The sequence below is a fragment of the Styela clava genome, chromosome 1 (genome assembly GCF_964204865.1).
Source record: "Styela clava chromosome 1, kaStyClav1.hap1.2, whole genome shotgun sequence".
In the NCBI taxonomy this organism is placed as follows: domain Eukaryota; kingdom Metazoa; phylum Chordata; class Ascidiacea; order Stolidobranchia; family Styelidae; genus Styela; species Styela clava.
The window spans coordinates 11,932,630-11,958,253 of record NC_135250.1 but is presented as its reverse complement, the minus strand read 5'-3'; the positions used below and the strand labels follow the sequence as shown (position 1 = coordinate 11,958,253).

The window sequence follows — 25,624 nt, the reverse complement described above, 5'->3', positions numbered from 1 at the left end:
AATTCAGTTAAACATTTTTTACATAAAACATGAGATATTGGATTTATTAGCTTTTCCATTCTAAATCATATAGACTGCTTTATTTATTCTTAACGAAAATTAATAAATCTCCTCTCTTTCTTTAGATGTGAAAGTTGTGGACCAACCTGTCTAAGCATTGTGAGACTCCTGCAGCACAAGAGGCAATAGCAAAAATAGTAAGTATATCAATCAAGAAATTAAGCCGACATAAAGCAAAACTTTCAACTATTCGCCTAATCTCAATTTCCCATTATTTATTCACAGGACAACTATACCAGAAGGGGAGATATCAGAAATCTGGCGACATATCAGTGACAGTGTGATTCCAAGAAATATAATTAGAGTACTCCATGAATGTTTGCATTAGAAAAACAATCTATGGAAGCATGCAAAAACATTCGAGATTCGACCATCCGGTAGATTTGTGTATGGCCCCCACATCCTGCAGGGCTTGAGGAAAATAACTAAAAATTCCAAAGCGTAGGATTGCATAGGCGGTCTTCTTTGTAAAAAGGCACAAAACACGCCAGACATACTTAAAACAGCTTTGGAAAATGAGGATTACGGGTAACTCACTGCACCAGTGTTATGTGCAGTATAACTTTTGCATTTGCATTAACAGTGTAACTTTTTTGCATTACTGGAATTAATTAAACATTCGCAAAGATCCAGATTAACCCATGATCATGTGACCTCGTTAGTTAGAGTTGGTACTACAATCATTTCAGCCTGGCCTTAGTATGCTGGTGACACAAAAAAGATGCCAAACGTCAGAACAAATGTAATTAAAAAAACATTGAGTATATACTGTAGTATTTTTGTTAATTTTAGGTTCATATATTTAGATTAAGTCATTTTTAGTGTATGTATTATTTTTTCCTTATCCAAAGCTTGTTCAAAAATGATTTTGATGGCTGTACATGGAATTTTATGATTTTTTATAATAAATACTGTAACTTGCAAATGTTGCAATAATAGTGGAATGCAAATATTAATATGTAATTGCATTTGAAATTGAAGAAAATAAGAAAACTTGATCCAACTGTTTAGTTGCATCACAACATAGGTCACAAACTAAAACTATCTTAAAAATATCTTTCAAGTATACATTATCAAAAACTGTTTGCGGCCCTTTCTACAATTTCCAAAATGCAATGCGGCTCTCGAAAACCCATGAGTTTGAAACCACTGATCTATTCTAGAGGATTCAAGCATAGCTTTGGGAAAGAATATCACTTCAATTAAATTGAAAAAAACCTCGCTATATTAAATACAAAATCGTTGCTATCATAAAGGTAAACCAATTCAGCCACTCGAAATATATTGGCCTTCACAAAGTAATGGAGGCAAAATTGAGAGTTCATTAGCTATGAACATTTGTTCTTTTCGTTGTCTCGAACTTTTCATACTCCACAGCCCCTGTTCATTTTTCTAATTTTAATTACTATGTGATGGTCATACTTATCTTTAACTTGTATTTTCTGTCATGATGTATTATCTCAATGTGTCAAACCATTAATTAGTGTGCATATTTTGCTTCCAGATGACATAAATGTATTGTCTTGTTTATTACCTCAGCTTGGAGTATTGACAAGAAAAAGGTGCCAGTAAATTAGGTAAAAAAGTTTTCAACTCTTTGTTATAATCAGAATTCACAATTAATAGGAATTATAAACAGCCAACAATCAATGAGAATTATATGCGAAATCCCACAGAATAAAGTTGTCTAATATCGGAGGAAGGCAAAACATATAGGTAGTTTCCATTCACACAAGCATTTCAAGAAGACTTGCTCGAGCCAAACTAAATGAGCATCGTCAAGTGATCGGTAAGGCTGCAAGTTGAATTCAGCCCTGGAACCTCCTGCATAGAAGATAATATTAATTAGTGGGCTATGAGCTAAATTCCTAAATTTAGACACAAACCTATCTACGATGCATTATGTACCAGCAATGTTGCCTACGATAAACTGAATATGTAATATGTCTAATAAATTCACCTAGTTCGATAGGTGCAAACTTTGTGTTATAGAATTGTATCACAGCATCGTTAAGAGAAGTAAAAACAGTTTTGTACGACACCCTCTTTAAATGAAAATGCAATGTTTAAGCGCAAACATCAAAATTACTAACTTTGAACTTTGTCATTATCTGCAAAATGTTCCACACAAATCTTCTTAGATAACTTCTTCTTCACAAACTTCTTAGATATAGAGATTATTTTCTTTTGTTACAGGCGCAAAAAGGCAGATACTACACGTAAGAAAGACGCCGAGTAGCAAGAGCGAGCGGAAAACGGTCGCGAAAGGCGACGAGAAATATGTGAATTGGAGCGTATCATGAAATACAATCTTTCGCCTGCAGTCTTATGGAGTGACGTCAGAGTTGCCTATCATGTTGTTTAATGTCATTGGTTACACAGTCACACAAATCAGACGGAGCTACTTCAAAAGTGATGGTACTGGCAGACTGGATTTTCTCATTCAGTCATTGCACTGGAATACACCGAGCAGGATTTGCCTGATATTTGGGAGCTAAACTTTCCTGAGGAAAAGGATTACATACCTAAGAGCTATCTATGAAATGACGTACTTTGCAAAGTAAGAGTAATCGAAATAAAAGTGTATTGTATATTGTAATGAACGGCAAAAGAATGTAACTATATGGAGGGAGAAAGCAGCTATCAAGAAAGGAAATTTCACCCTTGATTAGGTACCAATCATGTTTTAATAAAAAGATAACAATTGAAAATTAGGAAAAGGAATGATCCCCCAAGTTGTTGGGACTCTGCATAAATGCCCTACTGGACGTGGAATTTGTTTACTAGATGATCGGGGCTGAAGCCTGGATATCATTTGGATGCATTCTCAGCACGGTAGACCAGAGGATGTCAAACTCGCACCCCTCGAACACTCAACAATAAATTATGATATTTTTTATAAAAATGAAATTTTACATAAATTGATTTGTATAAATTGCAATAATGGTGATATGCAAGAAATTAATAAGTGAATGGCATTTGAAATTTAAGGTAGACTTAATTTTTTGAAGAAAGTTATGTCTCAAATTTACAATAAATTGGGATCTAGTCTTATTACACTGGCTTTGGTTGCAACAGCATTGAAAAAGAAACAATTTCTTTATTCAAATTTGAACACAATAATATTTTGCTTAATTTAGAATCCCCAACATAAGTAGGTTCAAAATATATTGCAACAACATGAGAACACAATTCAACTTTCCCAACCAAGAATGCTTAGCAAGGGTACACTTTGTTTGAACTTCACCACAGCTCTTTTTGTGATTGTATAATCACCATCTGAAATATATTGAGAAAAACATACATGATGAATAAGGTGCAATGCAGATTTTTGAATATATTACCTATGTAGAACAGCGAACGAATCATGAATTGTATAAAATGGTGGTGATTTTGGGAATGAAAATGATAGCTTTTACAGTCGCGATGAATTTATTTTGCTTTATCAAATATGACATACCTCAATCACTTCATTCTAAATTTTCTATTACTCATGCAATCACCTTTAGACTTATAAGGCTTGAATATGTTTCTGTTCTCTGGATTTTTGATGGCCCGGCTGACATTTGTTAGTTGGTGGCAATAAGTTCACTGAGACTGTTTTTCCTATTACACAGTCAGATTTAAACTGCATCATTTTCTCTTCTCACTTTCAAATCTCATATGTTGGATGTACATGGAGTATGAATTCTGCTTTCGCATTCGTACCTAAAAGTTATAATCTTTTATTTATTTATTCTCCTGCAAATAAAAAATATAGCTCGATTTGATGTTGCAAGTGACAATATTTAATAGTTGTCATTATACAGAAGTTCAGCAAATTGATATGCTAAACCGTTTTTTTTTCTCAAAACTACTGTGTCTTATTGTATTTCCCAGACTTTTTTTCATCTCATTCTAAAATTATATGTGATGTTTCACAGGAATCTTTACCCTCCCTCCTCTTGTTGAACAATATTTTCGAATGACTAATATTCTTTACTGTTACCTTTTTTTATTATTTCAATTTTTGACTCATTTCAAATGTTGGTGTCGCAGACTTATGATGACCCCTTCTGTTTCTTGCGATGAAAGCCACCTGCTTTTAAATTGCGACTAAATCTGTTTCTGTATTGTATAAGCTGTGCCTTGAATTTGTGTATTATTTCCTGCATGACGAAATGAACCAAGATAAAAAAAAATTAATCACTGAATTTTCCCGCCTTATGTTTTTTTTCTCTCTCCCAAATGCTACCGTATATGAATATTTATATCACTCCCTGTTTTGTTGGTAATTTTTTGAAGGCTAAGTTTCTCTTTGTATCCATTGCTTTCTTTAATTGCAGTTTTTACTTTTGACTCGTCTTAAATTTAGGTGTCGCTGACTTATGATGACCATTTCTGGTCCTTCGCGATTTCCTGTCAATTGCAATGAAATCTGTTACTGTAATGCATAATTTTTTATCTGTTGTGAGCTTGTGTTGTGATTTCTGGCACGACGAAATAAACGTATTGTTTATTGTCATAGTTCATGTATTTAATGTATATAATATATAGGTTCAGATTCTAATATATAAAATCAAAAAGGCAACGAACATTATATACGTTAAACAGTAATGTCATATCGGTGTTTGAAACTTTGTGTCATTTCACCTTGTATTGAAATATATACTATAATATATGATTGTTTAGAATCAACACGTTTTGTTATTTCATGATTGGAGTCTTTAGGCCCAATGCTATATTTGAAAGGTTTGTCATACTGTATTTTTGTGAGGTTTCCGATTACAACTTATATTCACCTTATGTAGTCAAGTCAGCAACAGCAAACAGACGTCTTTCAGCCTGTGATTTCGCTCCACAAATTTGCCATCAAGTTACAATTTCTTCTAATTTAGGTATGGACTATCATTTTAAAGGGCTTATATTACTATAATTTTTATAATTCGGACAAGGTTTTATTTTCGGGGAAACGCGGTTGTAAGCAGTGGCATTGACACAACTTGAAGAACTGTATGGCAGGTACCGGTACCGGACTTCAGTGCTACCAGGTACTGCAGTACTGGTAGCCGGACATCCTATCTAATATAGTCAGCATAGTATATATAGTACGGTACCGTATTTTATACCTTCGAAAAAGATATCACGAGTTCCACCTGATCCAGTACACTCCAGGTTCAACATTGGCGCTCAAACTCGCGAATGAAAAGCGAAACCGCCGCGTCCCCCAAGAGTGAGGTAAAAACAGTGTCTGGCAGCAGCCGTCACGCTCCGATGGTTCGTATGAAAGTCCGTAATTGTTAAAACTTATAGGCTACTGCTAATTAAGGCCGCGAGACGAGGCCGTTCATCTTTCAGTTTCGTGGCGCACATAATGGAACTACCTTGAAATAATTTTAAAATGTTCCTTAGAAATCTAGTTATAAATAATACCTTGATGCGCTAAAAGTCTGGTCTGGTAATTGCCTTAAAACCTGTGTTTATTTTTTCGAATGAACATTTCAGACAAGTCCGAATTTGACACTGCTGGCTATAAACATACATCCTACAACAGTTTATAGGTTCGGTACCTATCCTAGCATTGATGTTCTGTTATCTGCGAACAATGGTTCCAACAATCCTTTTCGGTGGTAAACTTCTTGTTTGAGGAAGTCGGACTCTGGTCGGACGAATCGTTACAGAAATACATTTGTGTTAGTGTGCAGCTGGACTCTTTTAATTGGATAAAATAATACCTTGTTCCCATTTCAAAAGTTGCACGTTTTACGAAAAAGACGATTGTACTACAAGAAATATGTGCTACCACCTGTCCTATATTCTCTGCGTATCCGGCAACATTGGCCAATGATCGATCGGACTTCTGCATGACGTAACAACTAAAATTTGGTCAGCTGTTGGCCGTCAGGGTTGCCACTCTAGAGGTTTTATAGCGATATTTTTTTTTTTTCAAAGTTCTAAATATTCAGTGGGAATTGGAAATAAATAAAGAGATGTGTATATTTACATTATAACACTGTAATAAGTGTATTGTATTCGTCCATATGTACTTATAATATTTACATAACGAATTAAAGATGTTTAAAGCATGTAACGTTTTAATTAACGTTAATTAGAAAGGACGACTTTGGTCCGATGATATATTTTTGCCAAGGGGTTTTAAAATTAAGTCTATAGGTGCTATTGAATTTGTCTCTCTTCAAACATCAACCTTTCAAAATGCCAAAGTGTATACACTACCAGCAAAAATTCAGAAAAGATTGGCTTAAGGAATGGTTTGCCCTTCAGATGATAAGAACAAGGTTTCAAGTTCTGCATGTGGCAATTGAATTCTAGGTTATGATGTTAGCTTATTGGACACGTTTAGCGGCCATAACGATCGTTTCAAAATTTTGTTGTTATTGTTATTTGTGTCCGTCTCCATTTTTAAAAAATTGCTTTTCTCTTCGAATACTGGACCAATTGCTTTGATATTTTCAGTGGTTAAAGATAAAATTTTTCTCCAGAATGCTATTACTTTTTTTTTCGCTATGACGTCATCAAAATTATTGCCACTGGGTGGCGCTACGTGTCCATATATTTGAGCATAGCTCTCTTGTTCGACATCTAATATCACCGTATTATGGCTACTTTTCATTAAATTCAATGACTTCATATCTGTTTATTTTCTAGATGTTTTATTTTTCAATCTGAATGTTTCTGGAGGTAAATCTAGATCAGTGGTTCCCAAGCTTTTTAGCATAATTTCCCACTTCCGATTTAGGTCGAGTTTTCATTCCCCACAACATATCGACTCCCCTATGACCCCTAATAATCACCTAATCATTAGTTTTGAATTACACAATTAATGAACCTGCTTTATAGTTACTTACATTATAATTAATAATTCTGTATTTTACCATTTTGTCTTACTAAAAAACGTTTGTAATAAAATGAATTTTCGAAATCTGTATTATAAATATCGTAGTAGAGTTAGTATTATTCTAAATCACACTAAAATATAGAAGTTCATAAAGTAATATACCAGGGAAATTATTGCCAAACAATTTTCCCGTCAAGAGAACATTCATTTTGCCCTTCAGCATTTCAAGATAGAGACGACCCGTATAAAGAAAATCAGTGTTATTCATCGAATAGATAAACTCAATTACGAAGAACGAATCAGAGTTTGCATATTACATTACACCGTCAATTTCAATTTTGCTGTTGTTTTTTCGATATGATAGACCGGATATCGGGATCTATTTTTGAAAATGCGATAGAGTGGTGCGTTGCTCGTTTCAAAGGGCCTTCGAATGGCATTTCACTGGTGATGGCGGTATTTTCGTGCTTCTAAAGTTATAACATATTGTCAAGTGATCTATTATTAACGTTATTCCGCCTTCACATTGCCGTTATCGTATCTAACTTAGTTCCAAAAGCCTATTTAACATACAAAAATGGAATCACTCAGAGATGGCTTTTCTATGACTTGGTTCTCCTTTTCTTTGCCCCAGCTGGAGAGGGATACAAAACTTTTCATTGAAAGATGATATTTATATGGTTGAAGAATGTCAGATGACTTGGAGACCTGCGTGACTACCGGTACCACATCCCATGGTTCATAGACTAATAGGTACCGGTACCGTCCAAGTTAGGACTGAATTGGTGGGTACCGGTACCGTCCAAGTTAGGACTGAATTGGTGGGTTTAGTAAGTAGTATTCAAAAGACTTTTTAAACTGCCCCTACGTTTCATTTGATTCTATAAATGAAATGCAGGGGCAGTTTAAAAAGTCATTTGAATAAATTCTTGAAAACATTGCACAAACTACAGCAATCTGTAATTATGAACAGATGAATATTTTTTTCAGATACATTCATGATGGTTCAGTCGTCAATCTTGGTTCAACGCTAGATTTCAAAGCCAAGTGCTATAGATAAGTGTTCAGGAGTCTCTGCCACCACATCATCTTCAAATAGTGGTGTCGCTGGATAGTCACAAAGTCTCTGATGCAATTTGTACATGCTAGGAACTTAAGTTTATGTCGTATCATAGAAACACAGATTTACTAGCTCAGTAAGATGGGTGCAAATATACTATTGAAAGATTAGATTCAACAGGTTTATTTAGGTAATATAATTGATTACATACTACATAAAATTACAGGACCAATAATGTTATAGTGAAAACATGATTTAAAAATTGTTACATATTCATCAGAACTACTGGTGCTTGTTGCCATATCGTTGGACTAACCAAGACTATCCAACAGATCAAATTGATGGGAATAAAAGATTTTCTGCTGAGCCAAGCGTGTACAGGCCTTCCCCAGCATTGGTAACAACCTATATAGAGGGAACAATATAAAACATCCAACAGTTTTGTCGTCTGTAGTTGGTGCTAAGCCCACAAAGTTAGATCGAGCCAGAGTTCCAATCATACAGTTTTAACCCAAAACAGTGTGGTATCTGATAGGTTTTACAATATAGTTTATTCATTCAGTGTAGAAATAGAACATAACAGATTAGATTATAAAAAATATATGATGAAGGAACAAGCAGGTAAATCCAAGCAAATGACTAAAAATTATACAGTTTTCTAGATATTGTGTTGTATAGGATAAAAATACACACCAGATATATGATTTTAGGCACAACAAACAAAAACCATGAAAGCAATGAAACGTCAAAATATTAGAATTAAATTCATTTCAGAATTCCATTCACTGACATAATGTATCACAATGATTTTACTTCTGAGTTATTTTATTAAGCTGCCTGGTTTCATCTCCTGATAATATGGAAGAATTGCGCTCACTGAGCGCTACCTCATTGTTATATAGACAGATGGGCAAATACCCACCACTTGGTTCGGTTCTAAAGTTATCAGGTGATTATGAACAAGTTGTAATTTATATGACAGTGATGAATGCAAAACAACCTAACAAAATAATGATATTTATCACACACCACAGTTACTACCAAGTGCAGGGCCAACTTCTGGTATCAGGAGCAACTTGGTGTGACTTTGCAGTGCGCACAAAAAATTATATTGCAATCACCAGGGTCACACCGGACATGGCATACATGCGAAGCATCCTCCATAAAGTAACATCATTTTAATTCCAATGGATTGTAAAAGATTCTGCATGAAGTCATAAGTCTTAATATTAATTTTCCTTCTTTATTCATCATTTTTACAGTTAGCAAATATGACACCAATGCTGGAAGAAGTATGTGTTTTCTCATTTTGAATTATGTTAAAAGTGTTGCCCGATTCTGAATCTTGTTAATTCTTCAGTGCCCTTTTTTTATTATTATTTCTTTTTCTAGTAGGTAGCCGCGTACTTTTTGAAATCTATTTTAAGTTATGCTCGACTTCCAGTTTTCTCTGCATTTTGTTTGCATGTTGACTTTTTGTGTTGTTTTATGCCAGAGAACCATAAAAAAATGATGATGATGCTTGCTTACAATTTTCTGCTGTCTGACAAAGCGCTGTCATTTTCTTCAGTGGCACTTGAGGTAGTTTCAACTAAAGAGTCTGGGGGCAGATCTGGTTGGATCCCTGACAATCCTTTCTCACTTTCGTCAGATTCGCACGTCTCTGTATCAAATGAAGTATCTGGTGACAGATCCTGTTAAATTATGATGCAAAGGTGAATTATGGTATAAGTAATCCTTACCTCACAATTTGTCGGTGCATTTTTGTTGGGCAATAAGAATCTGATATACGGTCAGGGTATTCATCAGTTGGTCCATCGCCTCCATGAAAATGCATGATGGAACGCATTGCTTGTATGAAAATTTATTTCATATAAGAATTAACATATTGAATATATCATAGGTATCGAAAACAACATTAATGTTGGCCTACCTTGGTACACACGTATGCATTTCTGGTCAATTTTCCTAGATTGAATGGACTGTGAGGCCTGTTGCATTTCTTCATCCACCTCATTGCTTTTAAGCGGTCAATATGTAGCTTCGGAAATAGCACAAATCTTACTCCATTTGAACGGCAGGGGTACCGTACCGGTACCGGTTGTCAGACCGGCAAATACCATATGCAAAGAGTTAGTCTACCAAAATAATTCACTAGTAGATTCTGTTTAATAAAAATGCAACATCGTATCGAAGGTGAATTCTTTCGAATGGACATACGGTAGGCTACCGGTACCCTTGATTGCATCAGCATAATTGTCTACTATTTTTTGGTTCGAAATAGCAGTTGGTTGACCTGTACGGTACCGTACCTGTAAGGTGCCTGCAGCGGGTACATCCTTTTAGTATGGATATATAGATTTCGTGAACGTGATATGCAACAAGTAACATACAGTATTACCGCTTTCTAATTCTCGCAGCCCTGTGAAGAAAACAAAAAGCGAAAAAAAGGACAAAGATATCCCTAAACCGTCAGCAACATGTGCGGAACGCGTCCAAAGTTGTCTGAGCGACTTTTCAGCGGAGAATGTTTGTTTACATCTGCTCGCTTGTGATTGGTTGAAAATACGGATGTTTCGATGTCGGGGAAAGGTCCATTGGACAACGATGCATGCTTCATCTTCGATGACGCAGACTTGTACACCACAATTACTAGAATCGAAGTTAATTAAGAAAAAAACATTCGAAACGACATATCACGTTTTATTCCAACCAAATTAAAGCCTCATTTTTTTAAGCAAAACTGAATGTTTGTACGACGTTAAGCCCCTTTTAACCTCGTTGACATACTTTGCCAGTGTATAAATCAAACTAACTCGAAGTAAGTCTATCGATCACGAGCCCCAGTCAGCCGCAACAACCTCCTATCTACCTGCCTCCCTCGCAAACAAGTATGAAAAATTGGCATCGGTGGAGCGAGGCCTATTTAATAGTATAAAGTATCTCAATGTTATTGCGGTAATAGTGTTAAAAGCAGAGAATTAAAATTGGAAAATAACACCATAGTACGAAGCGCATTGCGAAAAAAAGTCATGGAAAGATAGACGATTTGTGTGAAGGGAGGTTTGAAGATATATAAAAACTAGAGGGTTAGAATGTTTGAAAATTGCCGTCTTTTTTTGAATGTTAATCACCATTGTTTTCACGACGTTTTATTTCAACCAAATTGATGCTCCCACTATTCAAATGTGCTGCCGCCGTTTTAATACTCGCATCATTTAAAAGTTCGATAGGATCGTTGTGTCAAAAGCATGTAGAACAAGTTTTGAAAAAAAATTTGAGGAGAGGTAACGAGTGCACAAAAAGTATGAGCGGATCACAGTTAAAACTATTGCAAAATAGGTTGAGCCGTGCGAGGTTTACAAATAAATTTAGAAAAATTCACGAAATGAAAGACTTTTTTTTGACATCTTCACTATTCAGCTAAGTTTGCCTAAAAAATGAAATTATTATGCACGGCAATTTAGGTTACGAATTGTAGTGCCCGGGTATTTAAAAATGTTGGACAATCATGTCAAATAAAATCGATTGTTATTTCACGACCTGAATAAGAATATTTAGTTTTTTTTTTAAATATCAATTAATATTGATTTCTCATACGTTACTAATACCTTCCGTCGTGGGAAAACTGAAGTTTATCGTTCGTTAATCTCAAACGGCTTTTTGTGGTTGGTGTTTTTTTTTCACTTACAAAAAGATAGTACTATTCTCCAGCCCCTCCCTACAAACATGCAAGAAAAAATGTAAGTACCGGTGGGTTGAGGCCTACCTAATAAAAAAAAGTACCTTGTGTGTAATAGCTTGGTATGGCAGTAATACTGTTAAGAAGAAACGAATCAGAATTAGAAAAAATAACACGATTAGAAGGTAAACGGGAGCAAAGCGAGACGTGAGAGGTGAGTTTTGTGGAAGGAGGTATAGAGATTCTCATGCTGAATGTGACACAGAGAACTGAGATCCCTGGAAATGTGTGTTGAGAATAGCAAAAGAGCAAAACAAAAAAAGTTTGCATGCTTATCAAATAACTAACACCCTTCCGGGAGGACGTCTGAAACACACTTGGTCGGGTGATCTTTTTTGATATCTCACTCAGCGTTGGTACTTTGATCATCTGTCAACAAAAAGGGTGATAAAAACATGACATAAGACTGACAAAACAAAACCTTAAATATGGTTCACAGCCCAAAAAAGTTTTAATGTAGATATGAGGATAATAGCATGTGTCCACGGATTAAGCATTATTCATATGGGAAGATACAAGCAACAACATAATAACATGAATTTTTTTTTTCATAAAGGAGCTAGCATGTGCATTATATGATAGGCTGATATCATTGTTGCTTGATAGGCAGTCCACAACATGATATAAATTGGTTAATATTATGAATAAAAAAAAAACAGGTAAATTAAAAGTAAACTATACTTGTTATGATCTGAAATGCACTCCAGGACCATTCTGATTATTGCCAAGTTTTCTCTTCATACAACACCTCCTGATGAGTATAACACATCCAATAATCAGCAGTGTCAGCAGCACCTAAAGCATAGTTTCAATGTCAAAACAACACAGGCTGAAAACTTCAAAATATCTTCAGTTGTTACTTTTTTTCTTAGGATGTACATTTTAATTTTTTTACCCTTTTATTCAGTTGGACACTCAATCAATCAACAAAACAACAGCCACACACACATTTTGATATTTATATATAAAGTTATTTTAATACCAAGTAATATTTTTGCCCCCTTTTGAAATACAGTTCAATTAGCATTGTACCTAAACTAAAGAAAGAACCGGTTAGAAGTCAGCCTGTTTTTGATCTAGTGATCTATTAGCCCCACCCAACTTTCAACTGGTATTAAATTGATACTATTAATTGAAATTCGTTGACTCAACGGGAGGCTTCAGCCTTCATTTAAACTAAGGTATGAGGAGATGAATATGAATTTAGTACTTTTAAAGCAAAGGGCCTGTTTTAAATATTTGACAATACAACATAACAACAACACATGACAACACAAATCTGATGATATTATTGAAGTTAAGATGTTTTTTCAAATCAGATTGTGAAATTTATAAAGAAGTTTGGTCAGTTATCCTTGGTGAGGGTGCAAGCTGAAAAGGAAAAGTGGATTCAGAAATATAGACGAAAATATTCTTTTTCTGATTTCTTCATAACATTTTCTCATCTCATCTATGTAGGATGTGTGAATATATATGTAAAAAATTCTGGAAGCCAAATGATTATTAGAGTCATCAATGTAGTAGGGTATAAAAATGCCCATATAAGTAATCATGATTCGACTGAAATCGCTATGCTGCTGCTATACGTGCAAAGTATTGGACAAAAATAAGGTATGATGTCAATAATCCTTAAAAAGTATTTCAACTTGTTGTTTGTTGTATGAATTATCTGTAAATGAGCATGATTATGTTGCAATCAAATGAGAAACGGGGATAAATTATATTGACTAGTCATGGTGATATGACCTGGAGCTAAAACATGTTTTAGCGGTTTGTAATTTTAAGAGAAAGTTTAAATTTTAATAGGAATGAAGAAACTAAGCTACCGGTATGTGATTGTGTTAATTTAGAAAACAATGAAACTATCATGAATAATGCCTCTTAATATAGAAGAACTTTTAAATCACATTTTTGTTTCCAAATTTCACAATCTGATTTGAAAAAACCTCTTAGCTTCAATAAGTTACGTAGGTAAAGAGAAAACTTATTTGTCTGCAGAAACAATTAAGAAACTACGTAATTGATTACAAAAACATTCAACAAATATTTAAGACAAGTTCTTTGGTTCAGCTTTTGTACAGTAAAAGTCTAAAAAGCTGAATTTAGTTGCATCAAAGGTTTGTGAATATTAATGAAAATTCAAACCAAAATGGTTAAAACCACCATCTCAACCCACCCACCCAAAAATACCAATTGTTTAGTTCAAAATATAGAGCTGTATATGGCAGTACTTACTACACAGACGACTCCAACAATTATTCCTGTCTTCGAATAAGATATATCAATTATTCCAACCTGTTTGATTATATTTTCCATATGGACAGTGACAGAAAAATCTGTATTGTCTGTGTTATTCGCAATGTATGATCGTTTAGCTGCATGAAAAAAAAAATTAAATTTTACATGTTGAATATTGTTATTAATAAAGCTATCTACTTAACCTTTCCATCTTCCAAAACATAAAGTCGTGCTCTTACTCAATTGTATTTATATTCACAAGTGGATGCACTCATATCGAACCTACTCATTATTTCGGTCACAGCTTTGGTCTGGTGAGCATATTGCGTAGAGTCCATACATGAATAATGAAGCATGAGTCTTGCATTGTTTCATACCGAGGGTTAGGGTGAGGATATATATTCGAATATCCAATGGCGAATCGAATAGCAAAATAATCAAGACTGGATAATGGATAGTATTCAATGTTAACGATTATTAAAGGTAACTTATTTTCGTGATCGACTATAAATATTTGTTTTGTCTATGATATTCTTAAAAAAGTTATCGTACCTTTACAAATCAGTGCTTGATCAGTAAACGATACATTTGGGCAGATTAAATCACCGATATATATCCGATAATCGCACTTCAAATTAGAATCTTCAACATTAGTTTCACATCCATAGTCAAGACCTTTCCCTGGAAAACAATATAATAAATTTATTTCGTGTTCTGAGAAAGAAACAAATATTTAGTATCCAGGATATAGTACGTAGTCCAGTACACAACACTGATATATTGAGTTTTCGGGATATGATTCATTTTTAGAGGGAAGCTTATAAGATGGCATAATTCTATAAAGAACTATAGATTCTCGATCAGATATCAGTTGGGTGCGGGTTGCTAACTAGGTAATGTTAACCAATAACTAATGCATAGTCGTGACTCGTGACCATTCTATAAGTCAGTAAGTGAACCACTCTGATGTAGCAAAACTCTGTTTGACTTGGAAATTGATGAATAACGATCAAAGATAAATGTAGAACCATTCTGTCAGGATTGTATCACTCATTTTTGCAATGTTCATAATGCTTGATAATGTCAATATTGCACATAACTTTTTTCGTCTGGCAACACAAGGTGTGGTTCTTTTATATCAAAGTTATTAAAATACTTTGACCAAACGTTTGAAGAGCCTAATAAATATGACTAGCCCGACCATAAACATGCTCATGGCATACAAAATCAAATTCTATATTATAGACAATACAACACACTCTTTTCACCCAACTACGGTAATTTTTTGATATACTATATTAGTAGCATTTTCTTATTCATTGATGAAATATAAAACATTACTACGATGGAACACTAAAAAATTATTAGGTGGTTGAAGAAATGTGTGATAAAGTTATGTTTAAGCTAACCTCTGATGTCTATGGTAAACACTTCCTTCGTTTCTGAATATACAAATTCTTCAAAAACTGGATCAGGATATACATGAATACCTGGTGTTTCAAGAACTTGCCCATCGAGCGTGATTGTTAAAATCCCTGATGAAATGGAAAGGATTATTCACTTTAATCATCTCTAGTGCAAGTGTATAGTTATTGTAAACTTTAAATTAATAATTTGGTTCACAAAAACTATGCAAAGTTCTTCGATACTACAGGTATAGTTAGTGGTTTTCAGTTAAACTTAGAATTCTATGGAGTGGAAACATTCACATACTACCTGCCTCCATAAACGATATCCCATTTTCTAATAACACTAGACAAGTGAAATATTGTAAAATTTAATATCAAAAATAAAATAAATTGTGGAAATAAGCTTGACATATATCTTGCATACCTTCCCTATAATTCTCCGTCACTACAGAAAATGGTGGTGTGAAAAATTCCAAATATTCCACCTCATTATTAGGATCTTTCACCACGCTACAGTCAACATTTTTAGACAATATTTTCATTGTTATTGTGACATAAGGACTTGCAACTGAATTCAGATTAGAACCAGGTATACGGATCTGAATTCCTCCACTGAAAAGATTATATTTATAATTACTAAATTATACAAATTGGCACCTATAACATTATTAAACTAGTCAATAATAACATTGTTATTAAAGTATGTGATACCAAATCAAAAATATTTCATTAACTTTTTTATGTCACTGCTTGCATAAGTTCTATGCATGGTATCATCTCATGAGGAATGCTTTTAATCTATGAATAAAAGAAGATAATCATACCTGGCTATGCTTCTAAATGGGACTTTAGGAACAGATAAATTTGGATTCGGCATATATGAAAATTGATCATCCACAGCTCTAACTGCATTATCTATTACAACTTTCACCTTGTTTTCGCTTTTTATTGCCGGTGCACCAACAATTGATTCTGTGATATTGCCTTGATGAGGAGATGTCTTGCATTGAATTTGAGATGAATTACGAGACATGACAGCACACAATGAACTTCCAATCAAGATTTTGACATTGCTACCAATGCCGAGATTTTTACCAAAAATAATAACTTTTGTACCTCCTCTCTCAGGACCTTTGGGGGGATAAAATCCAAAAACATCAACCATCATGAATGTAAATGTTCCAAGCGGTAGTGTTTCATTTATTTCAAAATCAGATTCAGCTGATGGAAGTGCAGCAAAAATATGCATTGAAATAGGTGTGGTGATATTCTCTATATCTTCAGTAGAATTAAACCTTGTTTTAGTATTGCATACTAATTTATTATAATTTTCCTTGTTCGTTGTCAAGCAACTTGCCAAACTACCCATAGAGACGCTGCGTATTGATACAATATCCGGATGCCAGGTAGTATGCCCTAATGCCTGTCCACATATGGTAATATCTGTTCCTCCCTCCACAGGTCCTGAATGTGGTTTAAAAGAGGTGACAATAGGGGGGCATAATTTGTTGCTCCAATTGCCTTTCAATTTGCTACATGCATCTTTTGTTGTGCAATTGTGACCATTGCAATATCCACAACCTAAGAAATCTGTCATAACGCACTGCCTACATGTGGGTATGACAGTACAAAAATCTTTTAGCGATATTTTATAGACAGAAGAAAATGTCATTGCATATATTTCAGATTTTTGTGCTTCCATATTCTTGGTGAAAGGTTTATCGGCAATTTTAACAACTATGTTTGGGACACCTAGTTTGTAGTAGGCACCAATATGGTAAACACCAATATCACCAGATATAAAGCTCATTGCTAATATTGTACTGCTGCCATAGACCAGTACAGCTAAAGAAGAAGGTGCCGATACAAGAGTTGACAGATCTTCGCCTTTACTATTTAATAAAATATCTTTCCCCACAAATTTTTCCTGAGAATGGATATGGTCAGTACCCGACAAAACCTTCGGACAAACATCACCAATAGTACTACTTCCTCCTATTCCGCAGTAATTTTCATCACCAGTAGAAAAAAATTCCAGTCCACGATTGCCATGCTCAGACTTGCATTTAGCAAAAGCTTTATCAAAAGCTGCATTTAATTCGCTCATGGAATATTTACAAACGGCATATTTATTTGATTTTCCGTCGTCATCCAATCCACAGAGCAAGAAAAGTACAGTGTTCGAATCAGAATTGCTCATGTTATTTCGAGTTATGAAATCAGTTGAAACATTTGCTAAGTAACCATCTATTAGATTGCGGAATTCTCTGCTATCGGATTCGCAAATCAGTGTTATCTCCATATAGCTGAAGTAACCGATATCATTTTGGCAAACACGAACAAGTCGAATTTCGTTTGTTTTCGAGTTAATCTCCCTAGGTTGTTTGGTTACAAAATATGAAAATCCATCATAGAGAAAAGCATATATATAATCTATAACATAAGTGTTTACAAACTTTTCAGATACTGATAACTCTGATCGTGTTGTGAATTCTGAATCATCAGTTTGGTTATAAAGTAACTTAAAACCAGTGAGATCTTGATCCCAAACTTTAGTTGAGATTGATTGCTGATACTGATAATCAAAACCTGCATCGAGTGTTCGAGCAATGTAAAATCTTGTTTGATTCTGATAACTTGAAACTAGACCAACAGTCGATCCATTTATGCTCATAATATACGAGGCTGTCTCTCCAGAATCCTTCAATAAGGTAACATTGTGCCTTACATTGTCCAAAGCATGACGAAAGCACAATCCCTTGTGCATATCCCCACAAGCAATGAGAACATTGTTAACATCATCTATGAGCAGGAACCTAATATCGACAGCACCCTCATAGAAGTCATAAAAGAAAGTCTTTACATGGGATAAATTTCTTGCAAGGTGATGTATTGAGTTGAAGGCCCCAAGATAAACAGAGCCGTTATCATCGTTTATAACCATAGATTTTAGTCCTTCACGGCTGCTAAAGCTCTCAAAATGAGCGATATACCGGTAAGTCTGGGCATAATCTACATTTGTCAGATCAGGACATTCCACATTTGTTGATCTCGAAACATGGTATAAATATAACTCCAAATAAAGAACAAAATAAATAATGCACTTTCCCATCTATTATTGCACTAATTAAATATGTAATGACTCTTTTCAGAAAAATAAGTTTGTTATAATACAGTAATACTAATGACTACTATAATTACAATGATTTTGAAATTACGGTAGTCCGTAGAAACGATTAACTTTTTTTGTTGATAAGATCTCGATGCCCCGATAACCTTTTTTTCCTCCGGTAAATGGATAGTTATTTCTGAATTACCGTCACAGTACACTGAGTACAGGGTGTTCATGAGGTCTTATATTATATTAAGTAACATTAAAAGAGCAATGTGCTTCGTGCAACTAATGGTTTGGGAAATTACCAGTCTGGATTCCGTGGTGAGTAAACGTCTAAGCGTGCTATCGCTTTCTAAAAGTGCACGCATGCACGCAATGGTTTTGAACGCTAGGAAATTCAGAAATTCGTGATTGCTCACAATCAATAATATATGACAGTCTGAAGCATGTTCAATGCCGTTAATAAAGAGTGCTGACGAATTCCAACATCGAAAACTGACTAATTTAAAAAAAAAACTTCCCACAAGCAAGCCAAAGCCCCGACAATGTAGAACAAATCACGCGTGCATCTCTGACCTTTATTTACTTGGTTAATCGGGGAATACCCTACGAGTTCCAATTTAATCTTTGTATTGGTATTTATCAACGGTTCAGTGGATGCTTTTGGTGGTTCAGCCGCCAAAGCCGCAATAACACAAACAAGAATATCGGTCAGAGACCGAAGACTTATCGATCGAAAGTTAGGGGCGCTTCTACTCCATAGTGACACCTTGTGTCCCATCACTAATCAATTTATAACTCGCTAATTATACGACATAATTCATTCAAAATCAATATGCTTTTGGTCCAACATATGATGAATACACATGCAAAATCTGGAGCAGATTCAATCTCGTATTCGTGAGATATCGCGTGCATCCAACAGACAGACATACAGACAAATACCTATCAACATACTTACCGATTAGAATCGATAAGTAATGATAACACTGTTCTGAAAACTCAACTTCCCAGCTTACAAATTGAACTATATTTTGAATAGACCTTATTCATTAAAAACCCATCCTACGCGCAAAAAGAAAAGTGATGTAAAATTTTTTTCGGTACCATAAGTTATCGAAGTGGACTAGGGGCAGAGTAATTCTGCTATTATGTGATTGCATTCATTGGATAGTGATAAAAGGGCTATGCCAGAATTATAGCGCAAAAGTTAGAATTCAGTTACTCCCAGGTAGGGATGGACGACATACAAATACCGAATCCAGAGGATTCGAATCCCTATGACTCGGTTTCCACCTCTTCGGGTCGTGCATCCAAATTTCTATTTTTGATTTCTATTTTGTTAAACAGGGACGAGCGTTTTTTTCTCGCGACGAAATATGTCTTGTGTGACTTATGTTTATTGAAAAGAGCCTGCAAAAGCGTTTGCGACAGACATCAAAGAAGGCGTTATTGCACCATTTTATCATGACGCATCACTCAAGCGTAACGAGAGAACTGTGTAACTTAAATAAACAAAGACAAAAAAATCGCGAGCGAACTATATTAAGTTAACTATGATATCACTGGTGTTGTTTCTACATGTGCTTCCAACGACTTCAGACTTTATATATTTCTATTGTAACTTATGAGACGTGCAACATTGTTTTTGTTTTCTTTGAATAAGGCAAAATTAAATAACTAGTATTTTATTCAGTGAATTAGTATTTATGCTGTTTCTTAGTTAGTTTTTTGCACAATTCATTGCACTAAAATACTTTCAACATTAGCATTTGAATGAGGCACTATCATTGCTTGTGTGACGACCCTTGTTTTATCTGTTAAACCTAACACAGCCGGATGACATATACTCATTATTATTATGCCTAGTCTAGCTCTAAAAATTAATAATGATGTTTTACAGTCAATGTTCAATAGTAGAGTCGTATAATTCACGAAAAAGAGACTCCAGCCGTGACGCAAAGTGCGAATCGTATAAATAGCGTTGATTTCAAAATCGCCATTCAGATGTGTAAAATTGTTGACGCGACTCAGACAGAAAATCAATAGCATTAACTCCTTTATAATGACTTATTATTGGTTTAGCATGTATTTTCAGTCAGACATATCATCCCTGGCGCTGTGATATTTTGATAAATATGATTTTGACTGCACCATACTTGGCAGAGGTATCCAGAATTTTCAAACGCGAAAAAAACGTAAAATTAATGGTAATTTTCACGCGTAACGGCGCACATTATAATGTTTACGGCTTTCTACGCGCATTTCCGTCGGAAAAAGTAACATTTTTTGCATTGAGGGGGGCGTGTGCACTAATAATTAGAGGTGTGGCGTCATCAAAATTGTCAATTGAAGCCTTGAACTTAAAAATTTAGTAAATACAATCGTGAATTTTAGAGTGACCATCCTTGCTATAATAGTGGTTTTGGTGCTGTTCTGTTGAAAAATAACACAAAAAAAGGTTAAAATAAAAATTAATTAACTAGGAATAATTATTAACCTTCTACTAGACACAAAATCTTGCAAGTTCAATAGAAATTTTTGAATTTTGGCGTAAAAAAATTTTTTTTTAGATGAGTGCGTTTTACATATATTGCTGAATAGAGCTCTATCACACGCTAATAAAAAGCCATGAGTGAAGCTTTGGGGGCCTAATGGTTGACAAAAAATAACCCATGTAAAATGGCACCAGACAGATCGGTTGGGGAAGGTTTTAAATGCTGTCATGTGAAATTATTGTCTTATTTGGTATTTTGACAATGGGGACACTGGGAGGACACACGCTGTGACACTGTCGGTTCTGTTCTTTTTGGGTGTGGCTGTTAGCGTGTGCTGTGCTGTGGTGTGATGTGGTTGGTACCGGTACAGTGTGGTTGGATTCTGGTCATGAGTGTCGGTGGGAGTGCCTCTGGTCTCAGGTGGGTTATCAGGGATCTTTGTTTGTGGTTTTGTGACTGCGGGATGGAGATTTGTTGGATGTTTTTATGCTAGACAGTAGGCTGATATTATTGTTCCAGTACAGTGCCATTGCAGTTATTTTATCGTTGTATTTTTGATTGTTGTCAGGGAATTAGCTATCATCAGTACTGTTCAAAGTGTTTTTATTGTGTATATTCTGTTTTCTTGCATTGTGCTACCTGGTACTTGTCGCTTTATTGTATGCTTGTCTTTTGTTTGAAGTATTTGGTTGTATTAAGATTGATGAATAATAAATAGAATAAAATAACATTACTTGAAGTGAATATTGAGAAGAAACTTGACGTCAGACCATATTGGAAGATATTTTGAACTTGGATAATTATTTCATCGTCTGTCGGTACGCTACACTTGCTTAGCGAACTCAAAGTATTCTGAAAATGAAGTCAGGGAATTTTTTGCATATCCTTCAGCCCAAAACTTCCCTGATTCTGTGTTGTTGTTCCACTTTACAAGGTTGAATATTTTTTTGAAGCCTCTGTTCCAGCTAGTTTATAACGGGAGATAAGATAATAAATAAGCCTGGAATTTATATAATCTTCGATTGTACAAGTGAGTAGTGGATCAGCTTTTAAGTGGGCGGGACTAATTTAGTAAAAATAGTTTTGAAGAGCTAGAGATTATTGGTATTTCTATCTACAACAGCCTGAATGTACAGCCATCGGGTTTTGCAGTCAGATGGTATTTTCAATGAATGTAGCCCTTGATTAATTAATAAAGTTGATTGTCTTTGTAATAATTTAGCAAACAAATTATGAGTTTCAGCAATTAAAAACGGATATAAATTTACAATGCGCATCTGGTAATGACATATTTAAATAAATTCGTTGAATGGAAAATGTAAGTAATTCGGAGACTTATCGTGTAAGGCATTTTGAGATGTTACATAAAACGTACCAGGGTGATCGTCTGCGCCAACACATCTATGGCTATGCCATTGTTCAACTACGGTAAGAACTACTTTCGCGGAATAATTGAAATCATCCCTAACGTCGTTTGTGCAACCAGTTATGGTTTACGGATATATATATATCTTCTTTTTTGAGTATCGTGAAGAAATAAATTACTGACTGATGAAAATGACTATTTGACAATATATTTCTTACCACGTTAACCTGTTGGCTGTCAAATCCCTTCTCCACGACCATTGATAGGCCCTCGGGAATCTCGATGTGGATTGCCCACAAATTTAGGGAGATTTATCGCTTGATTGGAGTGGCACTGTAAGAGGGCGGCGATGGCACTGGAGCCGTTGGCTCTATTGCTTTAACCGCTGCGTACGCTGGCTGCGCATTTGCCGAATCCTCCAATAAGGATTCCATGTACAATTTCCCAGCCTGGTATTCGTCTTGAATACCTTTTGGAAATCTTCTACATTAACTTTCGTACTGGTCTTTTTTGCCCCCTTTTCTACAGTTGCGAGATTAATTTCGGCTTTCTTGACCTCTTTCTTTGCCTGTTCCAATTCCTTTTTTTAGCACTCGATAGTTCGCGTTGCATTTCGGCAAAAAGTCTTATCAAGTCTTTGCAGAGTTTCTTTTCCGTCCCGCTAACATTCTTGTGTCTCTCTATGGCCTGTTTGATTAGACTCATTATTTCCCGAAGTTTCTCTTCCCCCTTGTAAGGCGCGCCCTCCCCTTCTTGAACCAATTTAGCACCATCTCCTATAAATGTCTTGGAAAAGTATTAACGTGCAAGCATGCAATTCTCAGCTCTTCTTTTAAAATTTCTCTCGTAAAGGCTGGTATTCTGGACTGGTGTTGCCGTTTTGTTGGCGACGCTGGGAATCAGTAGTCCTGTCCCTTACTAATGCTGATTAAATTAGTCAATTAGATTAGGAAACGATTAAAGCTACTTGCAGTTTGCGTCTTCTCGCAGGGCTGCCTCTCCACGGCGATTTTCTTGATGTGGTGCTGTCTCGTTCGGTTCTCTTGCAGATCTTACAGACGTACAACAGCGACACTCAGATGTTCATCGGTAAATTGTTTATCGTTTCGACGACAGAGGTCTTCGTCCACACCAACTCGAGTCTCAGAGCGACCCGAATCTGCCGATCTTATTTAATTTTATGGTCTAAGCCTTAATACAACCAAACACTCCAATATTAGTTCGGTTAATACAAAAAAAACATAATATACCCAAACTAATATAAACATTTAACATATTGAAACGTTGTCTACACGAAATTTCAAAACACCAACTTGATCACTGAAATATACATTTATCAGTGATCATAATCGTCACTACTTTTCACATAATATTTTGCTAAATATTCGATATTTATGCATGAAAATATCATTACACACACAAAAGATAATTGGCATACGATATGAAATATTGTAACAAAATCACATTGTTCATTGAATAATTCCATAGACACATCAGCTCTATGTTTAACCATCCACAATCGACCGTAGATCGCCAAGGACCCTTGATACCGAAGTTAATCTTTCATTAGAAACACCTAATATGGTGCGTTGGTCATGACAATGTAATCTGCCGTGACAATTGCCCTCAAATCAATCCCAGTGGTGCCTCCATTTTTTTCGAGTGTTTTTCTCTGCTCAGTCATATTTACTCATTTATAAAGTATGTATATAACTTACAGATAATTACTCCGCCGAGGTGAAATTGTTCAAATACACTGAAACCGGAATATATGTTACATTCATCAGCAATTTAGTTTTTGCATGGTGGCCCCGATTTTGTTCCTAAGTCTGGTGGGTGAAAGTATTGGTTATATTAAGAGTTTTCAACTGTTCCGTTTTATAGTTTTTTTATGAGTTTTAAAATACAAGTTGGAACAATCCCAATAAATAATCGCATTCAGTATGCGGTATAACTTTACTATGCAATATAACAAAATAAAAACATGAAATTACGACTTACATTCTCCATTCGGATGCGCCCGATTAATCAATAATGAACAATTTAATCAAAAATAAATTGAACATTAAACTCAAAAATAATAATAAAATAAAGTTTCAAGTCATTTAGTCGTACGAGTAAGCAAGATTACCTAAAAGATTAAAAATGAGTAGTGCATAAACCAAATACATACACGATATAAATATATGCGTATTAATTCCTTAAGCCCTAATAAAAATTCAGATATAAGCACAAAAATGAAAATACATACATACACGCTAAGTTTAAATCAATGAGAAATTCCAAAGTCTTATAACATGCTTGATCCCACATGACCTATTCATACAATAATTACATTTCATAACGTGGGTGAATTGATTGACAGGTGGGATAAACTTCATGTCGAACATTTTCAGAAATCGTTTGCGGTTCAATTACAAGTCAACAACATGTGTTTTTTGTGAGAACATTTGAATATTCAACATTTGATCAACAATATTCCCAATCACTACATCATGTTGCAATTTCCAGAATGAAAGACATTTAAACTTTACAATTGGCAAAAAAAATTAAAATACAAAACTCAAAGACATTTAACGTTAACAACTTTGTAACTAATTCTAAACTAAAATAATAGTAATAAATTACGAACATTTTCTTACAATATAACTTAACTTAGAATCCCATTTCTAATTTTTGAGATCAAGATTACGTGAATAATACAAATAATTAACATAAACCCTTTTTATAATATCAAAAGCGACAGTCCAGGTTTAATTGTGAGTCATAAGTGCCCAATTTACGTAAAACCTTTTTGCAATATATACGAATGCGACGTTTTGCTAAAAAACCACAAGTCATAGACTTTTCAACATATGTGACCTCATTTCGCAGAGAATTTCCTGTTTTCAAGACTCACTGCTAAAATAGGAATAGTTTCTTGATATGCAGTGCGCGGACAAGACCACGCTAGCATTTAATGACTCCCTGTTCACAGAAAATTAGTTCCATGACTCTACCAAAATAAGAGTTCATATTTCCCAACTATGCCAAAATAATAATAACCCAATTTCGACTGTAAAAATTTTGCTCTATTATCCTATTCGTATTTTGTGCTATTAAATTGAGCTTTAGACAGAAATCATTTTTCTAAATATTCCAATTAGCTTAGGCATACGGTGCGTACGGCACTTTTACTCGGATGCCCCGATATGTTATTCGTACAACAAAATATACGCTAACACAAATTTTTTAACAATAATAAATATCTTTGTACACTGCCACATCGCTCTACACGAGTCAACGCCGCACTTTTCGC

The 25,624-nt window shown here is 34.9% G+C and overlaps 2 protein-coding genes across 2 annotated transcripts in view; both read right to left on the bottom strand.

Moving 5' to 3' along the window:
- The window catches only part of LOC120348171 (U5 small nuclear ribonucleoprotein 40 kDa protein-like), a 28,744-nt gene extending 5,212 nt beyond the window's left edge, over window positions 1-23,532 (bottom strand). The window contains exon 1 of the mRNA XM_039418298.2: window positions 23,518-23,532. The gene's annotated coding sequence lies outside the window, so the exon portion shown is untranslated. The remainder of the gene's footprint in view (window positions 1-23,517) is intronic.
- LOC120345924 (hepatocyte growth factor receptor-like) lies at window positions 8,491-18,991 on the bottom strand. Its single transcript, XM_078109796.1, has 8 exons — window positions 16,172-18,991; window positions 15,772-15,959; window positions 15,348-15,473; window positions 14,491-14,619; window positions 13,936-14,075; window positions 12,382-12,495; window positions 9,892-12,069; window positions 8,491-9,652 (listed from the first exon to the last, which is right to left on the bottom strand). Exons 1-6 carry the CDS (start codon window positions 18,457-18,459, stop codon window positions 12,385-12,387), a joined length of 2,982 nt encoding a protein of 993 aa, XP_077965922.1. The 5' UTR covers window positions 18,460-18,991; the 3' UTR covers window positions 8,491-9,652; window positions 9,892-12,069; window positions 12,382-12,384.
- Window positions 23,533-25,624: the final 2,092 nt, after the last annotated feature.